The sequence below is a fragment of the Scleropages formosus genome, chromosome 13, assembly GCF_900964775.1.
Source record: "Scleropages formosus chromosome 13, fSclFor1.1, whole genome shotgun sequence".
In the NCBI taxonomy this organism is placed as follows: domain Eukaryota; kingdom Metazoa; phylum Chordata; class Actinopteri; order Osteoglossiformes; family Osteoglossidae; genus Scleropages; species Scleropages formosus.
In genome coordinates this window covers 4,415,653-4,437,894 of record NC_041818.1, presented here as the reverse complement: position 1 = coordinate 4,437,894, position 22,242 = coordinate 4,415,653, and the positions used below count along the sequence as shown (strand labels likewise).

At 43.3% G+C, this 22,242-nt stretch overlaps 1 protein-coding gene across 1 annotated transcript in view; it reads left to right on the top strand.

Annotated features, from left to right (window-relative positions):
* The window catches only part of LOC108925326 (connector enhancer of kinase suppressor of ras 2-like), a 146,121-nt gene extending 124,308 nt beyond the window's left edge, over window positions 1-21,813 (top strand). Inside the window, exons 20-24 of the mRNA XM_018737163.2 lie at window positions 12,755-12,825; window positions 12,996-13,096; window positions 14,633-15,179; window positions 17,203-17,408; window positions 21,177-21,813. Coding sequence (XP_018592679.2) covers window positions 12,755-12,825; window positions 12,996-13,096; window positions 14,633-15,179; window positions 17,203-17,408; window positions 21,177-21,386 — 1,135 coding nt within the window. The 3' untranslated portion in view covers window positions 21,387-21,813. The remainder of the gene's footprint in view (window positions 1-12,754; window positions 12,826-12,995; window positions 13,097-14,632; window positions 15,180-17,202; window positions 17,409-21,176) is intronic.
* The last annotated feature ends 429 nt before the right edge of the window (window positions 21,814-22,242 follow it).

Below are 22,242 nucleotides of genomic sequence, written 5' to 3'. Positions count from 1 at the left end.
GATAGATGTACTGACAGAGACACTCTGATCTGATCCTGACAGTTTATGGGTTTCCCTCTGGTAACCTTAACATAATGTACTGCTTTTCATTTATGATGTCAGCTTCCCAGATTACCCCATGCACTCTCAAGCTAACCGTAATACTCTTTAAATCACTGCATAAAGACATAAATCTCTGTTAATGCTGACCACTCTTTCAGGGTTTAATAGATGCAGAACAAATAGAAACAAATATATAAAGTTCTAATTTTTAATTTACATTGTTCAAAGGTCTCTGATAAAATCTCTTTTTCTTTATATACAATTATTAGCTAAAATGCAGCCCATCTCACACACACACATACACACACACACATTTTCTGAACTGCTTCTCCCATTCGGGGTCGCGGGGAGCCAGAGCCTAACCCGGCAACGCAGGGCAAAAGGCTGGAGGAGGAGGGGATACACCAAGGACAGGACACCAGTCTGTTGCAAGGCACCCCAAGTGGGACTCAAGCCCCAGACCCACTAGAGAGCAGGATCTGGCCCAACCCACTGTGCCACTACACCCCTGCAGCCCATCTCACACACATCATCTGAACTGCTTGTCCCGTACGGGGTCGCAGGGAGCCAGAGCCTAACCCGGCAATACAGGGTATAAGGCTGGAGGGGGAGGAGACACACCCAGGACAGGACACCAGTCCGGTGCAAGGCACCCCAAGTGGAACTTGAACCCCAGACCCACTGGAGAGGAAAACCCAGTACAACCGACTGTGCCACTGCACCCCTGCACCCCCATGCCCCCCTGCAGCCCATCTCATTCCCTTAAATACAACAAACTCTGTGGTTTTATGCAGCACTAAAAACTATCATTAGAAACATGGTAAAAGTACGTAGATAAGAAAAGTCTTTTTGGGGGCACACAGGTAGGTGTCCTCTGTGCAAAGTAGCAGAACCACTGTTCTTTTTTTGCTGTTAGTTTTTAGTTCTGTATTTTAGTTTGGAATTTTCCTTGGTCGAACACCTCTGCACATCACCGTTACAGGAGCACAACCCATGGCATATGGCACCCATGGTAGCTGATTCTTTGTGCTTTTTTCTACCATTTTTTTCCATATTCACATTCACATAGACAAACGTCTTCTGCATAGGGGAATCTTTTTTGGGGGAGATTATACAATTATCCATGTATGTCCACTTCCTTTTATTGTCATAATACTGTTTTGCTTCTTTGAAGGTACATATATGAGAGAAAATCCAAGGATATGCAGTGCATGCAAAAAGTATTCAGACCCCTTCACTTTTTCACATGTTGCACCCTTATGCTAAACATCCTACAGATATGAGCTTTATGGCAAACTGGCCAGACGAAAGCCTCTCCTTGTAAGAAAAAAAAAGAAAGCCACATGAAAGTTTGCTTAGAGTTTATAAAAAGGCACTCAGACTGTGAGAAACAAGATTCTCTGGTCTGATGAAAGCAATTCTAAGCCTCATGTCTGGAGGAATCCAGGAACCAGCGATCACCTGCTCAAGACCACCCCAACAGTGAAGCATGTTCAAGTTCAGGTTCAAGTTTATTGTCATGGGTACAAGTACCATGTACAAGTATCATGAAATTCTTCCTGAATGCTTCTCCACAGACTATGGACAAAGACAGAGACAATAGGAATACTGCACAAACAAAACAATGACAGTGAGTAGTGCAACAGCAATAGCAATAAATAATGGTAACAGTAATAACAATGATACCACTCGACAGCCAGAGAACTCAGAACGAGAGAATGAGAATGCTTAAAGTGACAGTGTAATTTACCAATGTGCTTGGGAGGAGCAGTCCAACTCTAGTTACTAAAGGTGGTACATTGGTTAGTGTTGTATACTCGTACAGTAGTGGGGTAAAAGCTGTTTCTGTATCTAGCAGTGCAGGTTCTAATAGACCTGAGCCACTTTGCAGATGGCAGAGAAGAGAAAAGTGCCCGTGTGGGGTGACTATGATCTCTCATGATGTACATCCTCTTTCTGAGGCAGTGTGTGGTGTAGGTGTCCTGGACTGCTGGTAGCTGTGTGCAGATGATTCCCTGAGCTGTTTTGACCACCCTCTGTAGGGCTTTCCTGTCCTGTATGGAGCAGCTGCCGCCCCAGGATATAATACACCCTGTGAAGACAGACTCCACAGCACACCTGTAGAAAGTGGTGAGGACTGTAGTGGACATCTGGGCTTTCTTCAGACGCCTGAGGAAGTGGAGATGTTGATGGGATTTTTTCATGGTTGATGCTGTGTGCTCAGTCCGTGTGAGTTTGGCAGTGAGGGTGACCCCTAGAATCTGAAGCTGTTGACCCTCTCTACAACGTCCCCTCCTTTGTAGATGGGTGTATGAACCGTATTCTGTTTCATGAAGGCAATCACCAGCTCCTTAGTTTTACTGACGTTGAGAGACAGGTTGTTGTCCTGGCACCACTCTCCCAGGAGCCTCACCTCCTCTCTGTAGGTCGTCTCATCGTTGTTGGTGATCAGACCCACAGTGGTAGTATCGTCAGCAAACTTTATGATGGTGTTGGAGCTGTGACTGGCCACACAGTCATGTGTGAACAAGGAGTACAGCACCGGGCTCAGGACGCTTCCCTGTGGAGTGCCAGTGTTGGGGATCAGTGGGGAGGAGGTATTACTGCCAATCCACACGTGCTGGGGTCTGTTGGTGAGGAAATCCAGGATCCAGTTGCACAACATGGCACTCAGTCCCAGTCCTAGTAGTTTGTAGATCAGCTTGGTTAGGATGACAGTGTTAAATGCTGAGCTATAATCCACAAATAATAGCCTTATATAGCAGTTTTTTATTATCCAGGTGAGACAGAATGGTGTGAAGCGTGTGTGATATTGCGTCTTCAGTGAATCTGTTGTGGTGGTAGACAAACTGCAGTGGGTCTAAACGTTCAGGGAGGGTGTCCTTAATGTGTCCCAGCACCAGCCTCACAAAACATTTCATTGCAGTGGGGGTCAGTGCCACTGGGCAATAGTCATTAAGACAACTCACTTTGTTTTTCTTAGGAACGGGGGTAATGGTGGTTTTTTTGAAACAGGTGGGTACAGCTCAGCTTTTTAAGGAGGTGTTAAATATGTCCGTGAAGACAGCAGCCAGTTGTTCACTGCATGCTTTTAAAACTCACCCTGAAATTCCATCCGGACCAGCAGCTTTGCGGATGTTGACACGACTAAAGGTTTTTCTCACCTCCGCTACAGAGACGGTGAGACTGGAGTTATCATGCAGCGCTTTGGGGAGTCTCACTGGGGAGTCTTTGTTCTTGAACTCGAAGCGGCCATAAAACGCGTTCAGTTCGTCAGGGAGAGACGGAACGGCAACTGTCAATGTCCACATCTGTGGTTTATAATCTGTTAATGTTTGGATTCCCTGCCACAGCCTACGTGCATCTTGAGTGCAGTTAAACTCTGATTCCACCAGGAGATGTGGCAGGAGATGTGCTGATGGTACTTTGGGTACACATTCCTGAAATCGGCTTGGTTGAAGTCCCCAGAGATAATGAACAGTCCATCTGGGTGCTTGTTCTCGTACTTAGTGACGACGTGGTGCAGTTTGTTCAGAGAGCTGCGTGTGTTCCCTTGGGGTGAGATGTAAACTGCAGCCATGAGCACAGCCGAGAACTCCCTGGGCATGTAGAACGGTCAGCATTTGATCAGAAGGTATTCAAGGTCTGGAGTGCAGTTCTGTGCAATCACTTCCACATTCGTACACCATGCATTGTTAATAAGAAAGCATATGCCCCTTCCTCTCTTTTTCCCCGATGAACCAGTCCAATCTGTGCAGTAAATTGAGAAGTCCTCGGGCTGGACCGCGTGGTCTGGTGTGCTGGCGGTGAGCCACATCTCCGTAAAGCAGAAAACAGCAGTTCGTTAAGTCTCTTTGGAATTTAAGTCGCCCTCTGAGATCGTCCACTTTGTTGTCCAAGACAGGAAAGTGCTGGGCATCAGAGGTTGTAGCCCGCGGCATTTCGGTCTCACCTGAATGCCGGCCCTGCGGTCCCGTTTCCGAGCTTGCGTCTTCTGAGTGATCCCAGGTGGGTCACGGTCATGATGCTGCTCGTGGCAGAACAAAGGTAGTGAGTTCAGCTCTCTAATGCTAAGAATTGCATCTAATCACACTGTTTCACGTATTTGCAAAAGTGTTTGACGGTCATAAGTAATAACAGCGTAAACTGGCTGGAGGGATAATGACACAAACAAAATAATATACACTAAACTAACAAGTCTGCGAGGAGAAGCAATCAAAACGTCACCTCGCGCCAGCGCCACGCTTACAAATTGTGCTGTTGTAGAAGCAAAATGGCCATTGCAAGCAGTGTTAGTCATAACAGCGCTGAGGGGAGAAAATGTGTAAATAGTTGGCATTAGTGTTTACGTGTGTGTACATAGTTGTGCGTGGTTTCTGATTGGTTGTCGTCCTATTTATGTTCAGTGTTCGAGACTGGGATTCTGGGGAGTCCCGGGGGAACCCCTTAACCATAGGGTGCAGCAGGGGGGCTGGGAGTGACCCAGGGGGATTCTGTAGTGTTCTGTATTTTGTACTGTCTTTGTTAAGACTATTGTTGGAGAAATGTATGCTTCTAATAAAGAGCATGTTCTTTTTGCCCCATCTGTTGAGCAGGTTTCTAGTAGCTCTGTGGGGGGACACTACAATACATTTGATTTGACTGACTCTAACATGCCAAAAGCACAAAAAGCAAGGCTTTGTGGGAGGACAGAAAGTTGGGGAACTGCCTAGAAAAAAAGTACACACTTACTGAAACTGCTTGTCCCACACAGGGTTGTAGCAAGCTGGAGCCTAACCCAGCAACACAGGGTGCAAGGCTGAGGGGGGAGGGGACATACCCAGAACAGAATGTTGGTCCATCACAAGGCACCCCAAGTGGGACTCAAACCCCAGACCCACCAGAGAGCAGAACCTGGCCAAACCCGCTGTGCCACCATGCCCCCCCCAGAAAAAAAAAGTTTTTGTTTTGTTTTTATAGAGCGTTCTTCTCATGCAGTGACACAGAGCACTTTAACACTACGGTAAGAAAAATTGATACAAACAAAGAAGACAGTCAACTAATGGCTACCATAATGAAGAACTTATTATAGAGCTATAAGTATACATACTGGCCACTGGGGAAAGGAACAAAACTCCCAACTGAAGGTTGAGGGAGGAAAAAACCTCTGGGGGTCCACGGGCCAGTGGTTGCCCACCCCTCCTGGGCTTTCTAGGAAGTAACAATTTGTTTGCCGGTGTGTAAAAAGTAATTATAATGTTGGTAAATGGCATCTTGGATCCCCAGCTTGGAATGGAACGTCTCAATCGTCATGGCAGATGGACATCATTCTCTGTCAGCACGGGATTCGTCTGTCACCACTGGTCGGTCTCCTCAGGTCTTATGTAGTGAGGTAGTGCTCAACGAGAGGATAGGACAGCATTAGTAATTTGTTACTTAAGTAAATTTAAAATGCATTTTTATAAAGGTGATAAAAAACAACCAAGGCAGGTCAAATTACATTATGAGGTGGAATGCCTGAGTGAACATGTAAGTCTTTAGTCGGATTTGAAAACAGAAACAGATGGGGCATTTCTGACAGTAACTGGTAGACTATTCCACAGTTTAGGTGCTCTATAACTAAAGGTGTGACCTCCTACTGAGGTCTTATTGATCACGGGTACTTTAAGGTAACCTGCATCTAATGAATGGAGATATCGTCCTGGGATATAAAAATTAATGATCTCACAAAGGTAAGCCGGAGCAATGCCATGTATTGCCTTTAAGGTCAAAAGTAGGATTTTATAATCAACTCTATAAGGGACCGGGAGCCAATGCAAGGATTTAAGTACCAGTGTTATATGGTCGTACTTCCTAGTTCTAGTAACAATTCTCACAGCAGCATTTTGTACCAGCTGTAGCCTGGATACAGTCTGGTACGGACAACCCGACAATAAAGCATTACAGTAATCCAGCCTGCTGGAAACAAAAGCATGAACCAGTTTCTCAGGATCCCGTCTACAAAGGAATTGCCGCATTTTAGCTATGCTCCTTAACTGAAGGAAGCACATCTTAGTCAAAGCATTTACATGCGATACAAATGACAGCTTTCCATCCAGCAGGACACCCAAATCCCTACAGAATCTGGATGCTTGAAGGTAATACCATTTGTTGTAAAGATTGGTATGATTATGTCGAGAGTTTTAGCATCACCACCCACCACAAGTACCTCTATTTTACTGGTATTTAGAGATAAAAAATTATAACTCATCCATAATTTTATACTGTTGAAACAATTAGCTAACGACACCACATGTGATGGATCATCAGGCTTGAATGAAAAAAATAAAATCCACTCAAATTTCAGTTACCTAGTTAGTATAGCTTGTTTCACATACTTTCCCTCTTGCTGTTTTAAACTAAAACTACTTTCTCCTTAGTTTAATGCAGAGGTTTTTAACCTTTTTTAGAGACGTCACATTAAGTCATACTTTCTTGACACATCTTGCGATGCACCTGGACACATCGTCAGTGATGTGACTGAGGGTCGGTCATCAGGTGTTTCGGGTCTTTCAGCATTAGGTGACCTCACCAGAGTTGATCAATCCCCAGCTTGAGTCCAGGTAGTGCTATTTTCCCATACATCTGATCTTCCACGGGCCACCTCGAGGCAGTTTTGGCAGCCTCTGTGGCTCTTCTTACAGCCCTGCACTTTTCCCCACCATCCATGCCCAGAGAGGTAAATATCCTGCAAAGGGATTAGCCTGCAAATTCTCTGCAGCTCACTTTATTGGGTTCACACTTTGCTCTCCTGCTATTGTTGCGGTACTGCTCCACTAGTTCTGCATACTTTGTTTTCTTCCACTGGTTGACTTCAGATATCCGATCTTCTCAGGGTATGGGTAGTTCTAAGGGGATAATCTGTTTCGAGGATTAGGGGAGCACTGCAATATCTTGTGGGAATTTTAGTTCCCTGTCCACATCAACCTTTAGCTCCCAATCATGTGCTGTGGCTAACAGGCCTGTGTAGGGGGTTTTGGCTGTTGGTAGTTTCTTTCCAGGTGTTATAAAGGTAACTGGCATGGTTCTTCTTAAGCAGAGGCTTTTGCTTCTGATCATCCATCTGCAGATTTAATCTGCTACTGCCCTCAGAACCTGGTACCTGGTACTTCCAATGATAGCACCCCAATCATTGCCTTCTTGCAGCTGCTCAAGATATGCTCCTATATAGTTTTCTCTTGGCAGAGGGGGCATGCTGGAGTTTCTACCTTTCCCCAGCAGTACAAGTTGGACGGCTTTGGTAGAACATTGTAGACAGCCTGGATCAGAAATTTAAAGTTGTAAGACTCAGCTTCCACAGCTCATTCCATGAGACCCTGCGCTCCACGGCTTAACTAATCACAATATCAATTCTAGGCTCCCTGCTGCCACATTCCAACTGCCTTGCTAGTTTTTTCCTCTTCAGTTGCTCTCTACACTCAACCTTCTGGACCAAGCACCTCTTCTCCTTCCCTTGAGTCTTGCTGTAGCATGCTATTATACTACTGCAAAGACCAGCCCTTCTCTTAGCTACTGTGCCCACTAGCACACTGTACCTGAGTTGTGAATTGGATGCTTCCAGGGCCTCTGCCACCCTCCACTTCCATCCTGTTCTTACTTTAATGCCAACTTGGAAAACTTTCTGGTATTGCAGTAACTCCCTCACATGGCTTACTCTGAACTCCTCATCCAGATTGCGGCCCTTGAGGATCCAGTGACTCCCTGAGACTGATGTTGCAGTCACAGTCACATCATCCATGAAGGCTCTAATGGGAGATTGGCATACAATAGACTTGGTGAGAGGTCCTCTCTACTCAACCTTGGCTGATGTCACCAGCATATTCATGGCGAGTGCAAACGGAGTCACTGAAATGGTATACCCTGTGATGATACCCTTCTCAAGTTTGTGCTAGTCTGATTTTATGGCCCCAGTGGAGATGTGCAAGCTAAAGTTCTCTAATTTTCCTCTGGATGCGGTGTTGGTCCAGAGATTTCTCCACCAACTTGTGGGTATGGGTCCACAGGCATTAGTGAGATTCAGCCACAGTACTACCAGGTTCCTCCATTCTCCCTGGCTTCCTTATCAGCTGGATCACCATGTCTGTGTGCTCTAAATATCCTGGAACCTTGGGAATTCCTCTTTTCTGGACAGGGGTATTGATGTAGGTGTAACTGATGAGGTAGTCACTCAGATTCCTGGCAAGCTGTCATGCCCACGCCTCAGCACAACCGCAAGCAACTGGTCACAAGCAAGACAGCCAGGTGTAAAGAGAACCAGCTCACCGCTCCCTGGTTTCAGAATCTCTTTGAGAGAACTGTCCCTCCTGTGCTCACAACAGCTCAACCTTGTCTTACCTACCCTGCTTCTCTCTCCTTGTTCCCTCACCTGTCTCCTTGTCCCTGTTCTTGTCTCCCATGGCATCGACCCTCACTCCGCTACATTGACCACGTCTTTAGATTCTCCTCCTAAACAAGTTTTCTACCTCGGATTGACTCGTGCCTGTCCCCAACCACAAGTATCGTTTTGCCTCTTGTACCTTTGTAATAAATGATCTCGCAATTGGGTCCACACCTGGGTCTCCAGTTCACTATGTGTGACACAAGTATGCTAAAGAAAATCTTTCCTTCCATGCTAAGCACTAAAATCATTCTGAATAGGCTGATGTCTGTCGTCTCTTCCTCCTTCAGAATCCATACCCCTTTCGAACACCTCCATTGGCTAGGAACCTTGTCTCTTCTCCAGATGACTTTCAGAATCCTCCAGAGTCTCTTCAGAAGCCTTAAGCAGTGCTTGTGAACCTTGTATGGTACACCACTGAGGCCTGGGGAGTTTGCTCTGGCTTTCTTGACTACTTCCTGGACTTCTTTGAGCCGTGGCTCCTTCATATCAAACTCATGTATTGAAGGGGGAGGACTTATCAAGGATTTGCAGTAGCTAATTTCTTGCTCTCTGTGGCTGTCACTTAAGGTGGTTCTGAAATGTGCATCCACTTCAGCTTTGGTGCATGTAAGGCTTCCACTGCGCTTCTCTCCTAGCAGCTGTTTGGTAAACCCAAATGGGTTTGCTACAAAGGCAGCCCTCTTTCTGACCCTCTTTCCTGCCGCTGATGCCCTTCTCCAGGTCAGGAGGCTCTTGTGGAGCATGTTGCACAACTCTGCAAGGGCTCCTCTCTCCTCCTCCCTAGTCTCTTTGAAGTAGTGCCTTGGACTCTTCGACTCTTGCTTTAGATGGTGAATCTTTGTTGCCCTGTTGTTTCTGGTGTAGGAGGCATTTGTTACAATTTTTTCTTTCAGCCAAAATCTCTTGCCTGCTAGACTGATAATGATGGTGGTTATTGTCTGGAGATGTCTGTCTACTGCACCCTTGGCAGACTATATCTTATTTTATGGCACCACTGTTCAATACTCTACTGGAGCTGTGTCCCCAAGAATGCTTAGTCATAGTCAGTAATTGTATTAATGAGTAATAAAGTGACTTTCTATGTCTCTGAGACAAGTAAAACACATTAACTGATAAAAGCTGGTCACTTATTGAATGGCAGGTAACAATAAACAAAGAAACTGAAGTAAAGCAGATTATTAGAGTTATAAAGTTTAGTGTAATCATAATTATGTATGTCTACTGGTATAAAAGAGAGGTCCTATGTTTGGGAAAATTATTACAGCTCTAGTAGTAAATGATTGTCTATGTGATGACATGCTCCCAGCCCTATAGAAGGGCTAAGGTCACATAGATGGTTTGAGGATTCTTAATCAGCACTTTACTACTCTCTTGCGATTTCTGTAGCGATACATGTTTGTTGACCTGTTTCCCAAGTTCTGTTCCAGTGTGTTAGTCTCCTACTTCACCTCAGTCCACGTCTTGTCTCGGTGTATTAATGTGGTGCACTCATTTCACTTACTCTCAGAACACTCTATGTGTCTTGTTGTTTTGTGTTTATCATGTCACTCGTGCATTTCATTTCTTAATTTGCACTGTGCGCTTGTATACACACTTTGTAACTGAGGTTATTGCACTTGACACCCATGTCCGGATGTTACAGTAAAATATGTTTGTGTCCTTTTCACATTTGCACATTACAGAAGAATCCCCCTATCAAAATGACCTCAGCGGAGTTACTGGAGTTCATAAACATTGTTAAAATATAACATCTGGAATAATTTGCCTGTCCACGTCTCCAACATCTGCCTTTTTCTTATTTGTAGAAAAGAAAGATGGAAGTCTAAGGCCCTTTATTAATTATTGTGGGCTCAGTGCCCTCACTTTTAAATATCCTTATCCTTTGTCTCCGATTCCATCCTCACTAGAACAGATTAGCAAGGCCAAAATACTCACAAGACTGGACCTCAGGAGTGCTTACAATTTGATCTACACTCAGGAGGGGGATGAATGGAAGACAGCATTTAGCACTGCCCTTGGCCATTGTGAGTATCTGGTCATACCATTTGGTCTGCTGAATGCACCCTCTCTATTCCAGACTTTCATAAATGAGGTACTCAGAAATATGATAAGTCGATTTATTTTGGTTTACCTCAAAGACATTATGGTGTTTTTCCGGTCCTACAATGAGCATGTGAAGCACATAAGGGAAGTATTACAATGACTGTTGGAGCATAAATTGTGCGTGAAGGGTCAGAAGTGACAGTTCCACAAGGACATGGGGTTTTTGGGACTTATTCTAGGACCCAGTGGAGTCAAAATTGACCCAAAGAAGGCATCTGCCATGGTTCCTTGGCCACAACCAAAAATTCTGAAAGACATACAGCGGTTTTTAGGGTTTTCAGTCTTGTATAGAAGGTTTATAAGGATCTTCAGAGTGATTGCAACCCCCCCCCCCAAAAAAAAAAAATGACATGCGGTAAACCCAGGTGACTGGCCTGGAACTCAAAAGCAGTTCAGGCCTTTGAGGACCTGAAATAATGATTTACAACTGCTCCTATCCTCAGGCATCCTTACCCTAACCTGTCATTTTTGGTGGAAATGGATGCATCGGAGGCAAGTGTAGAAGTTGTTTCCCAAAGACAGGGAGACCCTCCCAAGCTGTACCCATGTGCTTACGGAAATTGTATCCAACCGAGATGAATTTTGATGTTCGGAACTTTGAGCTGTTAGCCATCAACCAACTGTTGGTATTAAAAGAGTGGAGGCATTGGTTGGAGGGTGGCATGAAAAGTCTCCTCCAGAACCACAGTTTAAATGAATTCATCTTTTTCCAGTCTTGTTTTATTTCTGTTCAACTTTTGTACTCTTATAGCATAATTTAAAATATGATTGTTTAAACAATTATAATCTTCAGTCTTGTAGATTCATTTATGAAGCACATTTGAGGACCTTATCCAGATCTTTCACTGCAGCTCTGCCAAGCATTTATCTTTGGAGTATCTTTTGACTGTTAGACCCCTTATTGTTGATCACTGATGCCAAAAAACAGAAGTTGTCAAATTCTGTTTGTTCAATATCAAAACTAAAGTTTTCTGCTGCAATGTAACCATTTTAGTTTTATTCAGATTTAATTGTAGCCTCATCTCCACCTTGACTTTTTTCAATAGAGTTTTAAAGTCTTCATGCTCTGTTATTGGTGTCATGTTGTCAGCATAGGGGAATTGCTGATGTGACTTCCATTGATTTTGAATCCAGTCCATTACTACATCTGTGAAAAATGTGCAAGCCTCATCATCCTCTTGCCACGGTAATGCCATTTCAATATGTCAGGGAAAAGTCAGTATTAAGTATTCTGACCATAAAAATTGTTAAACAGCAGCACAAAAAGCCTGCTCAGTTAGACAGTTAAATTTTGAAGCCTGAGACAATGAAATCCTATCTGGAAAGTCAGATAATTATTCTTTTTTTAATGATCATACATGTATATCTGTGGCTATGAGGATTTCCATACATCACAACCACAAGAGTCACAAATATCCATGAGATGAAGTAACATAACATAGAGTAAAATTTACCATATTCTTATTCATGGTTTCTTTAAAGGAAAAAACATGATCTATTGCAATTATACAAAAAGTGCTTGCTAAAGGAGAAAATGCTGATGTACCTCTACATATTTGTGCACTATTTATATGCTGCAATGTTTTTATTTTCAATCTTCATTTCAGTTCTTATCAGTATTCCTTTACCAGTTCCTTCACCTTAAGTAAGACAGGAAAGTTTCTCTTTGGTTGTTTGATGGAGAATGATGGCTTCACCCTGCAGAAATCTCATATGGCTGTAAAAATACCTGCTTCTCATGTCGTCCAGTTGACCTCATTATCCTCCATATCATTGCAGAATCACCACTCTGACTCATTTCTCTCGTGCTAATCTGAACACAGCTGTTCACTCGTTTTCCCGGTGCTACTTCAGTGATTCTAATCTAGTGCCATCACAGTACTCTCTGTCCACACAAATCAGTTTCTTACATTCCCATTTATTTTCACTTTTAACTCACTTTTCTCCAAATGTAGTTAGTGATTTAACAATTTATGCAGCTGTATAACTTTTACTGTACCCCTTAGACTCTTGATCAAGAGTACTACTATTGTGCAGTCCATTGAGTACATGGCAGGAGCACTAACCACTATGCCATCTGATGCACCTTCTTGCCATCTTCCACTGTGGTGTAGAGGAAAGACAGAGTTTTGTCAATTACAGCTTCAATAATAATTTTCAATAAGAAAAAAAATGCCACATTTTATTTCTATGTCTTCTGATCAAATGTAGGTGGATGAATCGGCTTGGGCTGGCAGCTATAGGGTATACACCTGATGACAAAGTGCCCCGTCCAGATGAAGGTGGGTGCAGGAGATATATATTCCAGCTTTTGCATTTTTCTTTCTTTTTTATAGAGATGAGGTTGAAGAGATGAAATAACATTGGCAAATTTTTATCTTAATGCTCATTACGCTGTCAATGTCACCATGTATGCAAACATACAGACAGAGTCATGTTGCATTTTTTCTAGATTACTGGAGTGAAAGTGATCAGGATGACATTGATGGCTCCATGACTCTCAAACAGGAAGGCCCCTCCTCACTGTGTGACACATACCACCGAACCCCCTCTGTGAGTGTGTGAACTTGACCACATGCACACATGCACACCTTGCTGTCTCTCCTGTAAAACTTCTTTTTCCTGCTCCATCTTTCCATGCTTTTGCAGTGTGGTATTTTCAATCAGTAAAATGTGTTTACTTTAAAAATGAATAAACAGATATTGTAGCCTGGAGAAAGCTGAATAGAATATCGGGGCTGTGATGCCGTGATGCCCACACTGCCACTTATTTCCCCCAGAAAAGAGTGTCACTGATACACAGCCTGGTGGGTAACAAAAGAAGCAACAGCAGAGGGTGCTGAATACATGGTTTCTGTGAATATTGAAAATAGTACAGAAGTTACACTGGCTTCTTATGTTATGAATTTGAGTTATGGATTTCAGAAAATACAAGAAACTTATTTTTATTTGTATTTTCTTTACTCACCTGGTTCCTAAAGCTGTTCCAGAGTAAGACCTGTGTTTCCATCTCCCAACATTACATGGCAGCAAAACACATTAAAGCAATACTGGAGTGTGGGAATACCTTAGTTTAGCTCATGTTTGTAAGTGTTTGTAGTAAAAAACATACGGAATGCTGCACATTCCTACTTAATGAACTGGTCAATATCAGAGTTCATGGAAAGAAGTTATTTTACTTTTTGGTGATTTTAAATTGATTTTGATTCCATTAAACATTACACCACGTACCACAATCATCTTTATATCTTCTTTAACTTCTATATGCAGCTCCTCATGCAATATGTGCTGACAAAAACTGTGTGTCTGTATCAAGAACTTTCATCTGTTGTTGATGCACTTCTTACATTGTACATCCTTTTGGAGAAAAGCACATGCTATAGGAAAATGCATTACAGCTTTATCCAGAACTTAACCTGTAAATAAATATTAGTATTACTACACTTTGATTGTCAAGTAATGGTAAAAGAGACTCCGGATTTCTATAGAAATCAAGTCATGAACAGACTTCCCAGTCATGTTCAAAAATTGAGGAACCAGTACACGTACACACACTTTCTGAACCGCTTGTCCCATATGGGGTCGCGGGGAACTGGAGCCCACCCGGCAACTCAGGGTGTAAGGCCGGAGGAGGAGGGGACACATCCAGGACGGGACGCCTGTCCGCCAAAAGGCACCCCAAGCGGGACTCGAACCCCAGACCCACCAGAGAGGAGGACCCGGTCCAACCCACCGCGCCACTACGCCCCCCTGGAACCAGTATATTATACAGAAAATTATAAGTTAAATTGTTAAAATGACACTCAGATTTTGTCTCAGACTTCTAAGAACAAGATGTGTAGGACATGGGACCTCATATTTTATTTTTGTGCTGTTGCTATTTTATCAAGTCTGACCACTTTCTTACTGTTGTTCACATGTTCCCACCTGCCCTCACCCTCCCCACGTGTGTACTTTTGTGTTTATACAATGCCACCCCCACTTCCTGCCTCCCCTCAGGCTCATAAGATTTATTGGTTCAAGCATCTTCCCAGGTCCCAGAGCTCCCTGAGCCTGATGAGATCCACTCCTCCCCCTGTCCACCCCCAGGTGAATTCTTCCAGCCCATTCCCAGAGCCCAAGCATGGGCGTCACTTTTCCAGCGAGTCCACATATTCCCAGTCATCTGCGGAGGACTCGCGCCCTGATGCGCCAGGCAGTGGCCACTCCTCAGGCTGCCGGCCCATGTACCGCGAGCGGCGCTCGTGGCAGGACTTGATTGAGACACCTCTCACCAGCTCAGGCTTGCACTTCCTGCAGACAGGGCCAGCTGAAGGTGACAGTGCAGGTGGCTATGTGGGCTCAGCAGTGGTGGGCAGTGGGCGACAGGTGATGTCTCCTGAACGTCGACGCCAAGCCACTCTGCCTGTCCAGAGGCGGCACCGCCATGACCGCGATGGGCCCTTTCCACTGTTGGGGAGTGAGGAAAAAGGGCTGCACGTCCATCGCCATGCTCATAAGCAGCGTAGCCAGAGCCTGCCACGGAATCGTGAAGTCCAGGGGTCCAGAAGCGACCTTCTCTGTGGTGGACCTTCAGAGGAAAGGAGTGAGGATGACGAGGTGCCTTTCTGCATGCACAAGAGCTCTGGAAAAGACGGTATGGCTGTACACGTTCCCACACCCTCACTCATAAACATAAAGCATGTTATCTAAAGTTAAATACACTTGTGACTCAAGTTACAAACACAACTGGATCAGGAAATCTGTTCACGTCACGGAATGCTTACTTGTAAGCCCAATTCTTAATTAATCAGAATATTAATTGCATGGGCCAGATTCTGTTAAAAACATCAGATAAAGCTGTAGTAAATTAAAACATTTGCTTTAAAACTTGTACTTACCCTGTTTTCATCAATGTCTCATACAATGCAGGACATCTGTCACACTATAGGCCTAATGGAAACATTTGGCATGAATAAGGATACAATGTGGATTGTATACCAAGTTTATTATCTTTTATTTTTTCATTGTTTTAAATTTTACTTTACAATAATTAGAAGATAGAAAATACTACCTATTTTCAGTTGACTGTATAGTGTTCTGCTTTAAACACTTGCCTTTTGAGGTGTTTCTTCTGTGCTTATAATGAGACAGGAGAAAGAAACAGTGGAGAACAGAAAGCATCTATAACCTGGAGAACATATTAGAAAGTGTTTCAATTTTAAAGCCTGGCTGTATTTTAGTTGCAACAAAGAAACTGATTGATTTATAGTACTGTGCTGCACAGCACTCTGGGCTTGAATGGGGCGAAGCAGGATGCACAGGCAGCATCCATCTGAAACAGTTTATTTGAACACCAGCACACAGGGAAATGATACTCTCGGTCTGAGGGCCCAATTTCCTCCAGGACCTGCATCTCAAGCCAGCCTTACCAACCTGCATAGCATCCCCAGTCTCTCCCTCAACACACTGGCAAACGCAGTCACCCCATCATTTCCCCCAGAAGTGCACCCAGTGATTGCACAATTACATTTTACATTCTTCCCATAATGCAACTATTTACAATAAACAAATCTTCCTGCCTAAACACAGTAACACAGGTCGTTACAATATATACACGTTTGTCAGGATCTGGTCAGTTACAGTTTTGTGAACAAAAATGCAAATGAACTGATGCCTTTCTTAATTTATTCTCTCAGTAATTTACAGGTAGTTTCTGTAAAAGTTCTGGATATATCTAACAATTAAAAAACAGTGATAGAAATTTTTCCAAGAAATCCTTAATCCCTAATACCAAAACCACCCCCATGCTCCCACCCCTTTTCTTTCTTCTTTTCTCAATTTCCCCTCCTCTCCTCCTTTTGAGTGTTTTAGTGCCTACTAGTGGCAACAGAAAACAGACTCAAATCTCAGTTCTTTGTAACTTAGAACAGTGAAGAAAATACAGTTAAAACAAATAAACTGGGAAATGTGCATATGACTGAAAATTAGTAAATCAAATGTTGGTAATGTGAGGTACTTACGGGTGAGTATTTGTAATACTCAGACTTTAGGGAGCCCCCCCCTAGTAGTGCTTTGGCAAACTGGCCCTCAGCTGTTGCACTCACCTGGGCACTCAGAGAGCTATATGTGGAGTCAATAATAATAAAATATCTTTTTCTCCCATGCGTATTATGTTGTCTGAATAAACCTGTTGCCTATAGAATGAAAAACAATTTTATCTAAATTCTACCAGTAAAAATATGCAAAAGTAATGCACAGTTTTGGTGGCTCTGAATGAAAGTGATGGCTCAGTGAAAAAGTAACCCACAAACAAAAGAGTTACACTTCGGTAGTCTGTGTGAAAGCTCCTGAGAAAGAAAAATTGCATTCATAATGTAAATCTGATTTAATAAAAGTGACTACATGTAAAAACAAATAACAGAATATGCTAAAAGGTTGGTTTCTCAATTTTTCTACTCAAAGATTCAAATGTGCATGTAAATTAATGTTTAAACACAGAAGCACCACTGAAGCTCTTCTCCACCCTGAAATGGATGTGATACAGTATCCCAGCAACATGACTATTTTAGCAACCACTGCATTAAGCATGAAGATGCTACGATAGTCAGCTAGGCCCCTCTGCCTCTCCATTAGCACAGTCCCCATTCCTTAATGGCTGGTCCACACATTGTTCCCAGAGCATCGAGAGGAGGAGCGTGAAGACGAGGTAGCTGATGGGCTGCAGGAGCTGTACTGCTGCCTAGAGAGGGCTGGCCTGTCGGCCATCGGGGAGCCACGGCCCTTCACCAGGCAGGATTTCCGGCGCGTCTTCCTAAAGCGCTGCGGTGACCCTGCTGTCAATGACAAGCTGCACCGCATCCGTGCCTTGCGCAGTACGCTCAAGGTAGGTCCCTCCAGAGTGGGTTTGGTTTACCTTTACATTTATTTATTTAGCAGATGCTTTTGTCCAAAGCAACTTCCAATGAACCCTGTGTAGTGTTATCAGCCCACACCTTAGTCACCAAGGTGACTTCCGCTGCTAGATACACTACTTAAAATGGGTCACTCATACATATCAGTGGAACACACTCTCTCACTCACTCACACACTGTGGGTGAACCTGAACAGCATGTCTTTGGACTGTGGGAGGAAATCAGAGCACTCAGAGGAAACCCACACAGACATGGGGAGAACATGCAAACTCCACACAGACAGGGCAGGGCTCAAACCCATGTCCTCTCGCACCACACAGACACTGTGAGACAGCAGCACTGCCACACACACCATGCTACTCTAAGATAACATATGAGTGCTTTGAAAAAAATTTTTTCCCACTTCTCCATATTAAGCTTTTGTACATCAAATTGATCGGATCTTTTTGTCATTTCTAGTAGTAGAATGGAGCCTCAGAGGAAAGATGACATTGTTTTATGTTCTGGTGCTCTTCAAGCAACTAAGTATATACATATCACCTCCTCGCACTCTGCAGCGCTCTCCGTCTCTCGAACCCTCCGTCTCCCTCTCTCCCTAGGCTAGACCCATCCAGAAAAGTCTAGAAACTTTTCCCATTTCGTTCCATCATGAGGGTGGTGCCCTGGGTTCTATTCCAGCTAAAGTTACGGGTCGCTTCACTCAGGAAGTGCGAGCAAAAGGGGGAAAAAAAACCGCAGTTTACTGCGTTTACTTCACACAGCCGTCCACTCGTATTCGAGGCGGGTGAAAACTCCAGCGATGCCCGAGGAACCTCACGCGTTACCGGTAACACGAAGCGCTATTGCCGGTTCTCCTCAGTCCTCCTCCGTGACACCGGCGTAGCAGTTCGACGCGACGGGCTGAAAACTCGTCGCTTTACAGTTAAATTAACTGGATGTCTCATAGAACCACGAGGACACCACGGAAACTTAAACTCGCCAATACACAATCCACGCGAAATTATTATTTTTTTCTCTCTCTCTTTGGTTGTTCTTCAAACAACTATATATATCAACTCTGCAGCACTCTCTCAAACCCTCCGTCTCCCTCTCTCCCCTAGACCCTTCCAGAAAAGTCTAGAAACTTTGCCCATTCGTTCCATCCCTCTCTTCTCTCATTGGTTCGGCGCCAAACCGAACCCCAATCAATTCACAATACTTACAAAACTGACATAACCTCCAGGTTGCACCTGTTCCAAAAAGTGTGTCGGTATGGCATCAACCAAACTATATCAAATTTAAGAAGCTTTATTTAAATCTTCAAAATTGAACACACAAACTAGTATCGCTACAGGGCTGCACAGTCAATGAGTGGTTGTGCCACAATTAAGTGTAACAACTGCAACTAAACACCTCCTGTAGTTGTTGAATTGGGTCTGTCAGCATTGTGGAGCAGTTTCCAGGTTTTTTTTAGCTTGAACAGTTCTTTTTACATCTCAACTGGATTCATTTTAGGACTTTATGTCCAGTCCATTGCAGAGCTTTAGCTTAGTTTCTTCCCAGCCATTCTGATGCTTACTTCCTTGTATGCTTGAGATTATTCCCTTGCTGCATGACCCAAATGCCCTTTAGCTTCAGCTTTCACCTTTGAATTTTATGATTAAAAAGAGGAATTCATGTTTCCTTCAGTGATAGCAAGGCACCCAGGTCCTGTTTCAGCAGGACATCCACAGATCATCACACAACCACCACTGTGTTTGACTACTGGAACAAGGCTCTTACTATGAAATGCTGTATTTGTCTTTTGCTAGATGTAATGAGTACCATGTCACCCAAAATGTTATACTTTTGAATCAACAGTCCACAGAACATTTAGCAGAATCACTGAGAGACATGCAGGTGCTTTTTAACGAACTGTAGATGAGTTTTACTGTTCTTCTTGATCAGCAGTGGTTTCCATCTTGCCACTCTTCAGCTCATCCCATTTTTGCACAGTGTTTTTCTTATGTTGAAGTCTTGAACACAGACCTGAGCTGAGGCAAGAGAGATCTGCAAGTCCTTGAATGTTCTTCAGCGGTTCTTTCTGAGCCCATTAATTATTTCATACCTTGCTTTTTGGAGAGTCTTTGGTAGGATGGCCACTCCTAGGTAGATTCACCACTGTTCCACACTTTCTCCATTTGATGAGTATGGCTCAAATAGAGGCTTGACTGTTGAGAGCCTTATAAATGGCTGTTATCTTGTCCAGACTGAGAGGCTTCAGCAACTTTTCTCCAGAGGTCTTCAGAAATTAACTTTGAGTACAGCAAAATGTGATTCTGTTTTGTCAAATTAACTTCTAAAGGATTTAAGTAATTAAAAATCATGTTGTGGTGCACAGCGCCCTGGGTTTGGATGGGGCAAAGAAGGACGCACATACAGCACTTGTTGCGAACGTTTTTCAGAACACCAGCACAAAATAAATAACGCTCTCGGTCCAAGGACCCCTTTCCCTCAAGGACCTTTACATCAAGTCAGCCTTCCCAGCCTGGTTAGCATCCCCCAGGCTTCTTTCTCTTTTCTCAGTGGCAAGTACACCATTATATTCCCTGTAAATCCCCCCACCGGTTGAACACTAATTTACATTTTTCCCATATTCCAGCTATTTACAATAAACACATTTTCCTGCTTGAACTCACAGTAACGCGGGTCATTACAATATTGTTCAGGACTGCCCATATCAGGATTGATTGTATTCAAACATTTGACTCTAATTACATGATAAATTTGTTTGATTGTTAAAAGGCAGTAACTTTTTCTTTACTATGATTGTGCATTTCATTATTTTCCACAATATGAAAATTCCATAACTGTATTGGTGTCTTTATTCTCTCCCATGCTCCATTCATATCCTACTGGGCAAAACTAACAAAAAGATTTGATCAAATATACAGTAATATGAAAAAGCTGCAAAAACAGAGAAGCCTGGAAAGAGGGCAAATACTTTTTGGCAGTGCTGTTTATGGCCAAGTACCTGTGCATATACAGTAAGTTTTGTCCTTCTACGGTAGTCCTTTAAGGACATTCAACATACAGAAGAACGTTAGAACTGGTTTGGTTCTGGTAAAAAATAAATACTATACAAACTGCATAGTATATAAAATAACTTGCAGGGAAATATATGAACATACAGTATGTATGAGATAGTCTCTGCTAAGACATTAATAAAATGTTCTCATATGACACAACTATATTGAAATAGTCATTCAATATAATTTCTTGTATTTAATATATCTGCGGTGGTGGTACAGTCATGGTCGTGCCTTGCTGTACCTGCACTCTGCAACTAAGCATAGCTTCGATTCCAGTTCAGTCTTTGTGGACTTCTCCCCATGTTTGTGTAGGCGTCCCATGTTTGTGTAGATGTGTTTCAGGTGGATTAGTGCCCGAAACTGCCATTTGTGTGTAGCTATATGTATCTGTGTGCACGTGCATGTTTACCCTGCAATGGACTGATGACCGAGACGAGGTGTGCCCTGCCCATTCTAAAGTCCCTGTGCATCCAAGATAGGCTCTGGACCACCTTAGGAAAAAGAGGTTAATGACAGTGGGTGACTGAGTGAAATATTCATGGTGAGATTTCTTCCAAAAAACATGTCAGTGTTCACTGTGAGAATGATTACAATCGAGTAAAGCGTTACGGTAAGCAGGCTGGTTGGAGCTAGGACCTGTATGCAAACGAGAGAGTGTGAAATCTGATGAGTGTATTCTCTTTCCAAAAGGCCAAAGAGGGAGAACTTGCCATCATCAACCAAGTTCTTGAAGACCCCAAGCTGACTTCCAAAAAATTCCGTGAGTGGAAGCAGCGGCACCATGACTTGTTTCTGGACATCTGCGAGTTCAGTTCAGGCCATGATGGTGCTGCGGAACTCTCACCTCTGACCCCGCCCCTTATGACGCACACCCACTCCTTCATTGAGACCCATGTGTAAGGGGGCAGCAGAAATGAATGGTGCTGCATGGGAACGCGGGAGGAATACCCATGTCGATCTTCTACACCATCAATCCCAGTCTGCCTCTTATAGCTGTTCTCACCTCTGGCAAACCGCCCACTTTCTCTCCACCCCCATCCTTTATCCTTGCACCAAACAAAATGACCAATCAGCCACTGTAATATCTGTAAATACCATACTGAGAATAGAAGTCAATACTGAAGACTGAAGTGTGGAAGGCTCAGAGGGTGCCTATTGCATGTCTGAAGAGAGAGTCATATTCTTCCTTTGTATTTTGAACTGAGAGCCAATAAAACAAAACAAACCAACAAGTTCTTTAAAATATTGGTAAAAGGGAAGGGGGGTTGATATTTTCTTGTTAATTATTTTCTTTTCATTGTATTATCTCATCCATCCATCCATCCATCCAGCCATCCATCCATCTCTACTGAGCTGCAGAAAGAAAGAACAATGTAGCAGTAAGCTTCTTTAATATGGAAGCTTTTTTTTCCTTCTTGGTATTTTGCTACCAAGAGCTGCACCCATAGCCAGGAAAAAAAAGAAAAAACACTATGGGAAAAAGGGAAAGATGAGCAAGCATAGAGGTTTGTAGAGTTTTAAAGCAGGACTGAAGTGGTGAGAATGACTGCAGTTCTTTCTGGCCAGTTCTACGGAAACCTGCACCAACAGTGATGAGAACATACAACACTAACCTTAATGACCTTAATATTTGCGTAGAAGCAGCCACTGTTTAAAACTGTGAACTATTGTTGTGAATGCAATCTATAGATTCTGTGTATACAGAATCTTTGAGCATAATTTCCTCTTTTTAGATAAAGATAAAAATGGAAAAAAA